The following is a 14976-nucleotide window of genomic DNA, read 5'->3' on the forward strand; positions in this document are numbered from 1 at the left end:
AATCCTTTAGCACCTCGCCGTAAGAAGAGGATCTGATAGGATGTAAAAGGCATGTGGATCATGCAGAGAGTCATAAACCACCTGTAGAAATCACTCCCTCTTGCCTTCTGCTCTGCTGGATTAGCTTTCCCCCCCCCCTCTTTTTTAATTTTTATTTTTCATTCTTGATTCAGTCTCATTGTTAAGAGAGGCAGGAAAGGAGGAGGAAAAAAATCTTTCTTTAAAGCCCTTTTCCTGGCCCTCTTGACCCTTCACAGGGATGGACAAAACCTATTCTAAGTTTCTTATTCCCTCGGGATGTCACCCCAGCAGGATCTTGCTGCCTCTGAGTTTGTCCCCGCTCTGCTCTGGACCCCCGTTCCTTTGGTTGGTGATCAGAAGGAGGGTCACCCACCCGTGAGCTGGCACCCCTTTGGGCGCAGGAGCAGGACGATGGACAGGGGTCCATCTCACCTCTTCTGGCAGCCGTGACGGAGGCATCTCATCTGAGCTAGACATCAAGTGTCCTGTGCAAGAGAGGGGCTTCAGAGGGAAGCGCACCCCAGCACACCTCTGCAAGTGTCCGTCTCGAGGAGTGACCCATCAGAGCACTGGGCGGTGCAGGCACTGTTGTGCCTGAAAAGCAAGGAACACTATAAACCTGTTTCTTAGGGGGAAAAAAAAAAACACCCAAACTTGCAGCCAGCCATGCAAGTCCTTCCCTTTTCATTTCAGATTTTCCCCTGAACAAACTTCTATAGACTTTAATGCTCCTAATACTCCTGCAAGCAGAGGAAATAAAGGGAGATTTGTTCTAGGAGATAATAGCTTTTATTATGGTGGGAGGTATGGTTGGGCAAAGCAAACAAACTTGCTGGGACATGAGAGATGCAGGACCAGGCTTGCTCCCTCTGGGGCCACGTTATTCCCCAGTGCCCAGCTGCCGAACTCCTCATCTGGCTTCTGCTTCCCCCGAGCACTGTGATTTCATCAGAGGGTGTTTGCTGGCACGTAAAGCCTCACCAGAGCCTTGGGTAGAGAGCCAACACCATTTGGGTAGTTTAAAATTATATTTCTCACTATTCCTTCTGCCCTTGCTATTTAGGAAGTCCGCCTTCTAAGACAGTTTCTCATGTATTAATTAAACCATCAGTCTCAGCTAACTACCTTTTAGATCATTACGTCTGTATTAATGATGAGCGGGGTTGTCAAATGCTGGAGTGGTGGATTAGGTTCCCCAGGCTGATGTTTGCCCCAGGTTTGGTGCAGCTGCTGCACTGAGACAGTGAATTATGTGTGTGCACAGTTTCTTACGGGAGCAGGGAATAGTTTGGACCATCCCAAATTTATGAAATAATGGATACAGTCCAGCAGAAAGTCCAGCAGAAACCCATCGTATGAGTCTCTGTGGTATTTCTGAGGTGGACATGAAGGATGGACTTTCAGCCTTGTTCCTTACTCTCCCAGGCACTCGCCTGCTTCAGGACAGGGAGCATCTGGGTGCTGTGCCTTCATGCACCCGCTGGCAGCATCCAGCATCTGGGGCTGCACCTGCAGCTCTGCAGGTGCTGATTGCACTGGAGGAGTTAAAGTTCATTTTGGAGGTGATAAGGAAGCAACCTTCACCTGCATGGCTTAGTCCATCTTCTCCAGATACAGGGAATCCGTAACAGGAGGCTCCATCTTCTCTGGTGTCTTCCTGTGCCACGTGGCTCCTTCTTCTCTGGGTGGCTTCCCATACCGCATGGCTCTGTCTTCTTAGCTTCCCATACCATGCGGCTCCATCATCTCTAGGTAGCTTCCTACACCATGTGGCTCTCTTTTCTGAGTGGCTTCCCATACCATGCAGCTCCCATTTTCTCTGAGTAGCTTCCCATACTGCTGTGGCTCTGTCTTCTCTGGGTGGCTTCCCATACCATACGACTCCATCTTCTCCAGGTGGATTACCATAGCACGTGGCTCTATCTTCTCTGGGTAGCTTTGCATACCATGCGACTCCATCTTCTCCAGGTGGATTCCCGTAGCATGTGGCTCTGTCTTCTCTGGGTGGCTTTGCATACCATGCAACTCCATCTTCTCTGGGTGGCTTCCCATGCCATGTGGCTCTGTCTTCTCTGGGTGGCTTCCCGTACCATGCAACTCCGTCTTCTCCAGGTGGATTCCCATTACACATGGCTTTTATCTTCTCTGGGTGGCTTTGCATACCATGCGACTCCATCTTCTCTGGGTGGCTTTGCATACCGTGCAGCTCTGTCTTTTCTGGGTGGTTTCCCATCTCAGGAGGCTCCATCTTCTCTAGGTAGCTTCCCATACCACGTGGCTTGCTGACCCCCCAGGGCCATCTCGTGGCCTGTGCTTGCACCCCCAGACCACCCTCACACGCCCACGTTACAGCCACCCCTCGGCTCATTTACCCTGCACCACAGAGTCTGCCTTCACCTCCGACAAATCCCTTTGATGTCGCAGCAAAAGCAAGTCGCTTCTCTCAGTAGCCGCAGATTGACAGCTCTCCCTTTGCAGCCGAGGAGAGACAGATGGGAGGCACGAGAAAGTGGGGTTTGGAGGAGTGGTGCTGGGGGGGGGGGGGGCTGCTCTGTGCATGGCAAGCGTCAGCTCCCCCCTCGCTGCGCTCGAGCTTTGCATTGTCTGCACGCTTTGGCAGGCATCTCCTCGCTGGTGCAGTTCACATATTTGACATGCCTGTGCAACTTGAGCATAAAGCTGGTTTAACGGTTGGCACGAGTGAATTTTTAATAGTAGCTTCTCCTGGACTTCAGCATGCAGCATACGAGGGCTTCAAGATGCTACGTCTTGAGGAAAGACAGTCTCATTCTTTGCAAAATTAATTAAGTTGGATCATTAAAATGGTGTTGCGATGTATTTTATGCCTGCAGGAGGAGAAGGAAGGCTATGCCAGGGCTGAATTAAAGTCGGGGGGGGGGGCGGGGGGGGGGGCGGGGGGCGGGGCAGGGGGAGCTACATGTAGCCCTTTCTCATCTCTGCAGATTTGGCTGTGCAGAGTTGACACAGTTTTTGAACGAATTAAATTCTTCAGATTTGAGATAAAAGTGGTTTTTTTTCTCCCTTTATTCCTTCCCCCAGCAAGATGGAGATGTTCTACCTGCTTGATCTCTGTGTCTACTATAAAAAAGTCTCAGCTCCTTATGCCTGTTCTCTCCTGTCAGCATTCAGTGCTCATTAATTTTGCATTCACTCAGCACCGTATAATTTTTCCTGACATTGTTCAGACAACCAGCCTTTTTTACTTAAGACATCTCAACACCATTAATGTTTAACTCTAAAAGGTGTGAAGACAGAAAGAAATACCATTTTCCTTCTGTTTTAGCAGCAGCACGCTTTGCTCTGTGCTCTTCACCATTGCACAAGGATTTGATCAGAAGCAGAAAAGTAGAGTTTCCTGTACAAACTTTGCCAAAGAAAGTGATGTTTGCTGGTTGGAGCAGGGACCGGTGTCTTCAACCTTAATCTGTACTCCTGGTGCTGTTGTACACAGAAGGTGCACGATGCCCTTTCGCCTTGGGGCAGGACAGATGTGCTCTTGCAGGTCCATCTGGAGTCCTTCAAGAGAGAACCACCAGGTGATGAACCACCGTGGTGTGTGAAAGCAGCATCAGTTGAAGCTAACCCTGGTGGCTTTTGCCTTGCGAGCATTCACGTGGCATGTAACAGCATCTCAGCTCAGATGTCGATGAACTTCTTCACCCACTCCAGCAAGAGCTGTGGAAGCGTGGGTCATTGTGGATCACATTTCTTCTGCTGGAAAAAGGGAGTGTTAATGGGGAGAAGCATCTTAGGCTCATTAAAGGGGAGCATGTATCTTGTGCATCCTCCCCGAGGTCTTCACTTGGAAGGAGTGTGACTTCCCAGTGCTGCTGTGGGTTGGCAAGGGTGGCCGCCTGGGCTGTAGGTAGTGTGGCCAATAGCTGTGAGAGCATTAGGTGGAGCCATCATCATTCCCAGTACGGCAGCAGTGCTTGACTGCTTCTTTTGACTGCTTTTCCAGCCAGGCTACAAAGGAAGAAGCTCAGGTGAGACATGGGAGAGCAGCAGGACATCCCCACTGTCCTGCCCTCTACCAATATGTCTCCACTGTTGGCTCTACTGATGCAACTGAAGTGGCTACCAGCTTCAATCCTCAATCTTCACCATCCGCACGGGCACTGGAGCCAGTTTTACACACCCTGAGGGCTTCGTTCCCTCTCTTGGCTGTGCGCCTGGTGAGATGTGTCCTCCTGACATGTGCCTTTGTGTGCACATTGATGGAAGAGTAGGAGCTGAACATGTGTCTGAAGAACCACCTGGGGCTGTGTTGGTGAGAACATTCTCCGGGATAGCACAGAAATCCTCGGGGCTGAAGCGAGCGCTGTGCTGCCAGCTCTGGAGGTACAAGGGTTATTTTTTTGAGGGCCAGCAGTGGAGTTCAGCGATGAAATCAGGAGTTCAGCTCTCACTGGGAAAAAAGAGAAAAAGAGAGAGAGCAAAACCTGGGTACCGCTGGTTGTGGAGGGCTAGGGGATAAAACCCCCCACCTCCAAATGGGACTTTATCTTAGAATAAGAATTTTAAATGGATCAGGTGAATCTCCTTTAAAAACGCCTTTTTCTCTGCTGTGGCTGTAAGGGGAGCGTGAAGCGAATAGGTCAGGTGGAAACATCTGCATCCTCTACTCCTTGAGGTGGACCTCACCCCAGCGTCCTGGCACGCCTGCCTGGTGTTAGGGCACACAGTTGGGGAGCACCCTGGGGCTTGTCACCAACAGACAATCACGATGGGGGGTGTAAAGCAGGCAAGCACAGGGCTCTGAAGGAGCCGGGCTGATTTCTGAAAGCCAAGATCTGCTCTTCTATTTCTCACGCTGGTATTTTCAAGCTCTGAATCTCACAGATTGTATTTTTCCACAGTTTTTTTAACTTCATAGATAGATAATTTCCTTCCTCCTACTAGAATAAAAAGTTACACAACCCAAGAGCTGCTGATTTCCATACAGTGTTTTAGAGGAATCTGGTATTTGTGGAAGTGAAGAAGGAAGGACTCCGGGCTGGCTTTTCTGCATCTGCCTCCATGTGAATATGCTGACGTTGAACAGGGAGGCGCTGGGCACATCTCAGCTTCCACAGCTTGAATTTTGGTTTAGAGTACCTCCAAAGAAGCCATCATTGCCGTGGTCCAAGCATGTGCCCTGTAGGCTGCGTAGGATGGTCTTCCTTGGAAATTGGCTTCATCCCCACATTGAGGCAGGATCTTGCTCTACTTGTTGATCCCTGGGGATGGGGAGGAGAGTGCTCATGCTTGCTGAGGCTCGAGAGGAGGCTGGGGGAGCTGAAGACCTGGGTTCTCCCTGTATGGCTGGGCTACCACCACTAGCAGCAGGAGAGGAAGGAAAATGGGGGGAGCAGCCAGTGATGCTTGGAGCCTTTCCCCCAACATGTCCCTCACCAGACAGATAGTGCCAGATATGTCTTCCTCCTTCAGCACTGTTTAAAAACACAAAAGTGTTCCCATTTCTGTGGTCTAGATCCCCCTACCTGCTGCCTTCCTGTATCAGGACCATTGTCTTTTTCTCCTCTTGTGGCTTTTCTGAACTGTTTTTTTCCTGCCCTGCTGAAAGGTGCGCTCGGTGCACACCTTCTGCCAAGGAGTTTATTTTTATGGCAGTTTTCTTTCCTGTTGGGTTTACTGGTCTGATGAACCTCATAGCAGGCACTAATTAATGGCACAGCTTTCTGTCACGCTTTCGATCCATGGGTGTACTGAGTCTGTTCCATCTGATTTTAATTAACTAAAAATCAAAGCTCCTCATTTGGGAAATTACACTGAGAAAAAAATGTGGGGTTTTTTGCCTTGCTCATCTTTTGAAAAGCAGATATAGCAAATCCTGGCTGGGATCTGAGGGGTTCAGCTGGCATGGCCCTTAGGGAGGCTGCAGAGATGTGCCATATGGGAGAGGAATGGGGAGCCGTTGTGCCTGGTGCTCCATCAGGTTTTCCAGGTATCACATCAGCGTCTCCATCTTGCCATGCTCTGTCATCCTTGGTACCCAGCAGCATACCCAACACGCTCTGGGAAAGGCTGCAGGTCCTTCTCGGTTGCACTTTTTGCCTTGGAGCTGTTGAATTGTTAATAGAAAAGTTAAAACCCAAAGACTTTTTGGGCTTCTATCGTAAGAAATTAAAAACGGGCATTGCCCATAGAAATCTTGGGTTGAAAATGAGCCCTTGGAGAGCACAGGGCATCATTTGGGTCCTAGCCATCATGCCCACAACCATGGAGGCTTCTCCATGCGGGTTTCCTTGGGGAGCAGCAGTGAGCTTCTCGCAGCTCAAGGCAAAATGCAATATATTATTATAAAGTAGTATTTCTTAGGAATATTACAAAATAATATTACAAAGTATATTACAACTTGCACTGGGCAAATAGAAACAATTGTTCTGATTTTCTATGTTTATGGGGCTTCTCAACAAAATCCTGTTTCAAATTTTTTATGTCCTGGTTTAAAAGACCCATGTGCAATATATTATTTTTCAGATATTCCTTTCCCCTTTCAGGGGAGGGGGGGGGGCGGGGAAGCATTTCAGCTCCAAAATTTTAAATGAAGAGCAGAATCAGACAGCTTGGATTATTTTAATTTAAAAGTGCAGATTTAAGGGATGGAGGGACAGGAGTGTTTCCCGAGAGCTATGGATGGAGCGCCATGCAGTGGAACCTGCGGGGCTAGGGCTGACTTCCCAAGACACTGCAGGTGGACATCAGTGCTAGACATCTTCCCCCCTCCACCTCCACCCCCTTTATCCCCATTTTCCTTCCTCTCCTGCCATCTGCTCTGGAGCAGCTCTGGGAGGTGTCCCCTAAGCCCCCTTTCCCTGGGGATGCTGTGCCCTATGCCAGCAAAAATGGTGGTAGAGAAAGAGCAGAAGACCTGCCAAAGGGATGGAGGCAGCTGGAGAAATAAAAATTAATAATATAAAGAGGGAAAAGAGGCAAAGAAAGGGGAAAACATCAGGACCCTACCCTGAGTGGGCAGTGGGGTGGTGGCATCTGCTTGCCAAAGCTATGTCCTGCACCTTTGCTCCATGAGATGTGGTTTTGAGGCAGAGGTCTTAGCCAGTTTTTAGGAGAAGGTATATATTGCACTGTCTCTTTTGGGGGAGCAGAAATAACACCCCAAATGAGCTGTTGGCCTTTCCTCCGTGTGCTCTTGGCTTTGGGATTTTGTTAACAAAACATAAAAGGGACTTTCTGAATCGACGTCTTCTAAAATCAGGGGGGAAGACACTCCAAACAGGTCAGCTGCCCATCTGCACGCTTCAGCTTGCTGACACACACCCCCAGCCTGGGCTGCACCCCACCGTTTCAGCAGCTTGCCACCCTGCCATCAGCCCTTGCCTTGCCAGGGGTGTTGCTTTTTACTTTGCTCACCTCCCACCCCTTTCTTTTCCCCTCCAGCATTGCTCCGTGCCTGCCTTCCACCGTGCCGAGCCCAGGAGGAGCTGCCTGGTGGAGCAGCCTGGCTGGCAGCCCTGGGCGCAGCTGGGTACCACGGGGCTGGGGGACCGGGAGAGTAGCTCTCAGTGATGCAAAATCTGTCCCCATTGCCTTGTGCTGCTGGCCATCGCTTCCAGCATCAGGGCATCCAAGGTATTGTTCCTTTTCCAGTCCTGGCGTGCTTTAGCAGTGTCTTCCATCCCTCACCAGCCTTGTGCCTTCCCCATCCCTTCTTCTAATCCTGCAGAGAATCAGCAGCTTCTAGGCAGGAGGCTCATGTGGCTGCAAAATAGCGGGGCTGAGCTGGAAATGTCACCTCTGCCCGTGCCAAGGTTGGCTGCGCAGGGCTGGCATGGGACAGGATTGCTTTCAAAGCGACCGCGGTGTTCCCAGGCATCGCAATGGGCATCAGGTCCTGCGCCCGCTGTGGTATCGATGGTGTTGGGTAACCTGGTTATAACACATTTATCTCACGCTTCATGTCCACTGACCTGATATTTTTGGAGCGCCTGTGGCTCCTGTAGACTCCAGAGGCACCCAGGCATCTCCCTGGATGTCAGAAAATCGGGGCATGATTTGATGAATGTCTTTAAAATAGCTTCTCTCGGTGCTGCAAGAAAAAAAAAACACTGCTTTAATCACGTTTGCAGCAATTAGGTTCCAATCAGGGTCGTCGGTGTGCCGGGCTTTTATTGTGCGATGGGGATTTACGATGCCCAAGGCTGCCAAAGCCCCCGCAGCCAGATCCCGACAGCCTCAAACAGCAGCAGTGCTGGGGCTCATGTTGCTCCCGTTGGTTTATTTTCATGTGGATCTGTCTGTCCAGCTTTATAATGAGATTATGAGCACAGGGAACCAGGAATTTGCTCTGTGTTTGGTTGTGTTGAGTGCAGGGGATGCCTGGCCCGTGACCGATACTCCCTGAGAGCATCAGCCGAGTTGCCGGCACAGCAGAGCCACCACTGCAATTCACGCCATGGAAAAAATAAAATAAAATATTGAGATTAATGGGTTAAGGTGCAAACCGGCAGTTTGTCAGTAATGTATTCCTCGCATGCTCAGGATGGGAAAGCTAAAGAGCTGCATTTAAGCACATTAGCTGAAGTGCTGAGCCAGGGCACACTGACACTTTGAAGGAGTTTTACATCACTGGGATGTGCCACCCCAGGGAAGGTGAGCAGAAGCTTGAAGGGATCCATCTGCTCCCAGATCCCAGTGCTGCAAAGGTGGGAAAGAGAAGGACTCGCCCATGAGGGAGATGGTGGCGGCGCATCGTTCTGCTGGTTAATCCTGCTGAATAAATGGACTTGGAGCTGGCAGATGAAACTATTTCACTAAAGCAGGAGGAGGATCCCACAGCCCAATTAAAAGATTAGAGCTGAAAGCCAGTGCATTGCCTCTTAAGTACATCAATTTATTAAGAGCAGGGGAAAAAAAGCTGTTTCTCTTGCTGTGGTACCCCCCCGCTCCTGCGGGTTTGGGTGCATGGGAAGCTTTTCCATCCCTGGAATGAATTTGGATGGCTTCCTTGGGAGGGTGCTGCTCCTTCGTGATTTAACCGTGCAGCAGTACTGGGTGGGAGGCAGGCATTGCTGCTCAGGGGTGGTGCGGGTGGGGGTGAACTCCAGGTTCTGCTTGGAATGGGAAACCGAGGCCCCTGGGGATGAGGTGACCTGCCCAGGGGGGTCCATAGCGGGATGCAGAGGTCAGGTATTTTAGGGTTGAAGTCAGACCGTTGCTTGAGCATCCAAAACCTGCGTGTGCGTGTTCAACGTGGAACGCATGTTGCCTGTTGTTTTCGGGGCTGTGCCGGCAGAGGTGAAGGCGTGACCTTTTTCAGTTGATTTATTTCCTAAAGAGAAAAGAGCTGCTGGGTGAGAGGGAGAGCAGAGGCAGAGATTACCTGATAAATCGGTGGGCAAAGCTGGCAGCCACCTCTGCAAGAGCAAGCGTTGTGCAAATGCTTTTCCACACTTGCTTCTCCTGAGAGCTGCTTTAGGAGTGACCCACGGGATGAAGGACGAAGTCAGGAAAGAGATCAGGGAAGAGAAACACCCAAAGTGAGCTTGAAGACTGCTGAAGTCCTGGGAGGACGCAGGGGTGAAGAGTTTCAAGTGACACATTTGTACGTTTGGCAAATGTGATTTGATGCTGAATAATAAAGCTCGCGGCCGACGTACTGCAAAACAGCAAGTGCGGTTTAGCTTCCACTGAGAGACAAGCCAGGTGAGCGGCTCCCGTGGCGCTGGGATGATCAGAAACGAAGACCAGTGTCAAGAGAGATGAGCAGTAAACCCCCAGCGGCCCTAGAAACCTCTTGGCCTGCAGCTTTGGCATGCACACCACTGCGCTCGATGGATATTTATCCAGAGAAAACATCCCTTGCCCTCTGGGAATGGACTGACGGGCTGGGCAGAGCTCTTTCATCAGCCTGGCGTGTTGATGACGTTTGATTGATAAACGTGTATTTCTTGATGCCCATGAGGGTTTCCAGGACCAGCACAAAGCACTGTGGGTTGAGGAGCCTTTTCCCTTGCCTTGCTGTGCAATAAAGTTCACACCTTGCTGCCGTCCCTCTTAAAACCAGTTCTAGCAATTTTATCCCTGCAGCTCCCAGCACCCCACAGGTGTTTAGTCCTTGAGATTTTTCTGAACATCCCTTTAATTTACCAGCAAACCCTGGGATGTTACTCCTGCCGTGTGGGGAAGCACAGCCTGCGAGGATGGGGCGGCATCCCCCTGGACCGTGCGTGTTGTCCCTGAGTCACTGGCTGCACCCTGGCCCCAGCATCTTGCTTTACACTAACAATTAGCAGTTATACAGAAGGAGCACAGCTTAATTTCCAGCTGCTAGGCTGAATTTGTGGTTCTGGTAACTAGGAAAACCTTTAAAATGGTGTAAACTTAATAAAGGACCAAGCTTCAAGTAATTTTTTGGCTAGTCACAAAGAGTCTTTTTCCTTTTTAATCAAAACCTGCATCAAAACCACCCGTGTGAGCCTGGACCAAGGATGCTTCAGGTCTCCTGTGCTGTTTGACATCCTGCACAGGCAATAATCTCCTTTGCCAGTGCCGAAGGGGCACCAGTGTGCCGTCAGTAATGCCCTGCCCCTCGGGCTGTTCCCGGGAGCTTGTGTTTTCACATTTCAGAGCAAAACATCATTGAGACAAAAAGCATCTGCAGTCAGAGGTGTCCCTGCTTTTCCTTTGCTAAGTGATGCCTGATCAGTGAAGCAGGTTTCCCCTTCGTCAAGGTTTAGCTCTTGCTTGCCTCTTTCTGGCCTTATTTCGCCCAAACCATGTGATTAAACAGTAATTAATCTCCTCTTTGCAAATAGATCTGTAGCCCCAGATGTGCCTGGCTGGGGCTTGCACTGCCAGCTTCCCAAGTCACCCCCAGCAATCAGGGGTTAATCTCCACTGTATCCTGCAGCATTCGGGATGCTACTCTCCCCATCCTTCCCAGATCGCATCCAGGGAGTCTGAGGGACTCTCTCAGCTTTCCCAGGGGAAAACAGTCATGGATATGGAGGAGCAAAAGAAAACAGCCCTGAAACACCAGCGGCGTCGTGGCTCACTTGCTGGTGATCGCTGGCTTTATCACATCCCACTTGCCACCCGCCTTTTGCTGCTGGATTTATCTGAATTCTTCGGAGTAGCTGCGCGACGTGGCTAGCACCTTTTGGGGGAGTGCAAGATAAATAACAGGGCCTTCTCTCTGGGATTTTTGGGTATTTTTTTTCCCAAAGGGATTATTCAGCAATACAGTGTGAGTGAGAGCTTCTGGCAGGGCTGGGGCTGGATTCTTCCAGCAGCATCACCTGCTCTGCTTTGGATGCTCTTCTCCCATCTCCGGCCCTGCTGGCTCCCAGCTGACCGACATCTGGGATGATCCCTGCACATCAGTGGTAGGAGCTGCTTTTTTTCTCTCCAGCAGGTTTCCTTTGGCACAGTCCGTTCTCCATGGTTCTTCCCAGCAGTTATTTCTTAAAAATGTTGTCGGAAAAGTTCCAGATTGAATACTGTAGCTTGCACTAAACTGGATATACCATTTCCTTTTCAAAATGCTGATTTTGGATGCCTCTTTCTACAGGCTTCTGCTTAAGATGGGGGTTTTCTTCCTGCTAGCAGTAGGTTATCATCTAATTAATGCCTTTATTTTATAATAATAAATAATTAGAAATCACATTATATCTTTATGAATATTCTTTCATTAAATGAAAATGCTGGAGTCTTATGGTACACATCCTGCCTTGCCTGTATGACAAGCAGTTAATATTTTGTTTATTATTGGTAATAATTTAGTAGTAAAACGATGGTTCTTTTGGCTGTAACGTCCCTTCTCTTTTGCTGCAGAGAAAGCAGCTGATGATGAAGTGCAGAAGTCTGACATCTCATCCAGCAGCCAAGGAGTGATTGAGAAGGAGTCTCTGGGACCTCTTCTTCTGGAGGTAGGTGCTAAAATGTTGCTGATGCTGCCAGGCTCCCACTACTGCCCAAAGTAAAGCAGCACACCAAGAAAGTGAAATACAGAGGAGGAAGGCAACGGGGACGTAATTGGGATGCTCTAGGCCCAACTGCATCCCTGGCCTAAGTTGTGGGTAAACTGATCTTAGTCCTTCACTTCAGCAAATGGTTTGGAAAGTGAGTCTTAGCCAAGCTTGACGGAGCTTGGATTGGTCAAGTTGAAGCTGTTCTGGATACCTTCTTCATATTGGCATGAAAATAATGAGTTGCTTCTAACTGGGGATTAAATGAGCCCTCGGCCTCATTTGGAGGTCAGTTAGGTAGCGTGGGGGATGTATTTCAGCAGATCTGAGTCCTCCTGTCCTCTGAAAAACAGGGAGGATGAGGAGAGCGCTTTTCGGTCGGTATCAGTAACTCAGAAATAATCACCTTTCAGGAAAAAGGTCAGCTTGGACCTGACGGGATCACCTTGTGTGGAGAGGGTTATTATGTGGGGTTATCATATTGTATCACAGATAAATTTGAAATCCAAAATCAGTCAGCTGGTAATTTCATGGTGTGGTCAGGCTTGGGGCTGGGGGAGCTCCTCCCTGGGGGTGGCCAGCACCATCCCGCAGCCACCTTCTTGCCTTGAAACTGCCTGATAAAATTACACGTTCAAAGGCCAAAAGGAAGCAACATCATCATCTGATTCATTTAATTAACTGTAAGAGCATAATTGCTGACATGACACAGTCCAACGATTTACTCTCTGGTTTCTGTTGAGAGCCCAGTAGCCGGGAGGTGAAATGTGGCATCATTTTTGAGACTGAAAGGCAACCTGAGTTTCAGGATTCCTGGGGAGAGAGACTCTCCCTGGCAATGTTTTTGGCCTCTTCTGCATCTCCAAAGATGCTTGGAGGCCGCAGGGAGCTCTCCCGTGCTGCGATCCATGCTTTTCAAGACCTGTTTAATCCCTCTCCATACCACAGTGGTCTCCCCTGAGCCCTGGGGCGAGGGTGTCAAAATAAGTAAATGTCTGCAAGAGGTGACTCTGCAGATGGAGGAGTTAATGCAGAAGGGATGGGAAGGGGGTCAGCATCAAAGGAAGGGTCTGACTTGTGGAAAGGATGGAAAGCATGTGGGTGGAGTTAATGGGGAGTTGGTAGCTTGGCTACAGAGGTGCTCAGTCTAACAGATCTTTCTTAAAAATGCAGAAAGGGCTTAGAAATTAGTCTGCGAAAGGCACGTGCATTTTGAGGGGTGCGTTGGGTGCTAGGAACAGGCTTGAGAATATGAAGGGATGCAGGAGAAGGCGGCAGATCCTCAACAAAACCCCAGTATTTGGGTTCTGCTGGGAGAAGGCATCCTATGAGAGCAGTGGCAGAACCAACAAAACCGTAAGAGAGAGAGCAGCATCCGTACCTCCACAGTAAATCCATGTATTTCACAGTGCAGTCTTGGGAACGTGCCTTTACATCGCTGAAATGCTGAAAGTGGGGCCAGGTGGCTCAACAGAGCATCGTTCAGCCAGGGTCGTGTCCATAACCACACATAGGAATATGTGGCTCCCTGTGGCCACAAGCCAGCACCTGGGGTGATGGGGAGCAGATTGCCTTGGGGTGAAGCAGGGGTGACAGCACATCAGTAATAGAAGTAGCCCTGGAAAACCTGGGGTCATCATAAAGAAAAGAAAATTAATTAAATCGGATCACTTCTGACTAAATATTATCCCAAATGCTTGGGTTGGGTATCGATGCATCCTTTCTGCGGGAAGGAACGCAGAGGGGCATTAATGCTCAGTCGATGCTGCTTTATAAACAGCCTATCCTGTATTACTTGATTTAAAATCCATGTTTAGATTTTGTTTATCACCTGTACAGGCTGAGGAATGATTTCCTCATTGGCCTTCTCCCACAGCAGCGTGTGAAGCCTGCACGCTCAAGATGCTGACCCTGACCCATGCCCATGCTACAGGACAACCGTGTCTGCACTTTGAGGACACCAAGCCCTTACCGCCCTTAGTTTATTTTCCGTGCAGATTGACCCCAAGGTGCAGTTAGTGGCTTCGCTGGTATCCAAGCAGTCTGCAGCCTCTCATGCCTAAAAACATTCCCCAGATGACTTCCAGCTTCTTCTAGGTGCCCTGGGCTCAGGCAGGATTTTCAAACCCAGAACGGTGGAGATAAAAAAAGGCTATTAAAAAGCATCTTCATTTTTAGGAAGGTTTTCTGCCTCTTGACCTGTTGTTTGGTCTTGACTTCCATAAGCAATTGCGCTGATAAAGTATTTCAATATTGAAACCATGGACAGATGCCCAGCATTGCTGCTGGAGGAATGGGGGCTACAGAGGAGGGGTGCAAGCTGGGTCCCCACCGGCTGCTGCCTCGGAGCTCCCCTGCCCCTTCCCTCCTCCCCCGGCCCCCCAAAACCAGCATCACCTGCGGAGAAGGGTCCAGGTGGGGTTTACCATCCAGCCTGGGTCTTTTTTTTGGGTGCCCAAAGTGCAAAGGCTGGTTGTCTTGGCAACAGCTGGGAACAAGGAAAATTGCAGTCGATCTGCCAGAACCATTTTGACAAAAGATTTCTTTCTTCCTTTTTTTTTTTTTCTTTTTTAAATGCTTCCTGTTTCTTGCACTTAATGTTGCTTTGCAGCAAAACCTGATTTTTAGAAACGGCATTAAATAAAGCCTGGATGCTCTCCATCAGAGGAACTCTCTGCTGGCATGAACAAGTGAGAGGATGGAGAGGAGAGAGCAGTGCCGCGGGTACCAATTTTTGGGCATCCTGAGTTTCTCTTGTCCCTACACCACCTCCCACTCTGGGATATGGCCAGATCTAGTTGCAGGATTACGGTCCACCAGAACTTGCTGTGGATGAGCAGAATAACTAGGAATTAGAGTCCAGGAAAACCAGATCCTTCCTGGATGAAGCATTTTAGGTGATGCATGCTTGGAAGACATAAATCAAGGAGCAGCCTTCTCAAGGGCTCCTCACACAAGCCCTGGGCTCTGCAGCTCTCAGCTTATTTCACAGCACCAGAAAGCA

At 49.5% G+C, this 14976-nt stretch overlaps 1 protein-coding gene across 9 annotated transcripts in view; it reads left to right on the forward strand.

Annotated features, from left to right (window-relative positions):
- NCOA1 (nuclear receptor coactivator 1) overlaps window positions 1–14976 on the forward strand; it is a 179517-nt gene that overhangs the window by 132029 nt on the left and 32512 nt on the right. For all 9 annotated transcript variants that reach the window (XM_040597984.1, XM_040597988.1, XM_040597989.1 and 6 more), the window contains one exon: window positions 11839–11933. In XM_040597984.1, coding sequence (XP_040453918.1) covers window positions 11839–11933 — 95 coding nt within the window. The remainder of the gene's footprint in view (window positions 1–11838; window positions 11934–14976) is intronic.

This window comes from Falco naumanni, chromosome 6 (assembly GCF_017639655.2).
Source record: "Falco naumanni isolate bFalNau1 chromosome 6, bFalNau1.pat, whole genome shotgun sequence".
NCBI lineage: Eukaryota > Metazoa > Chordata > Aves > Falconiformes > Falconidae > Falco > Falco naumanni.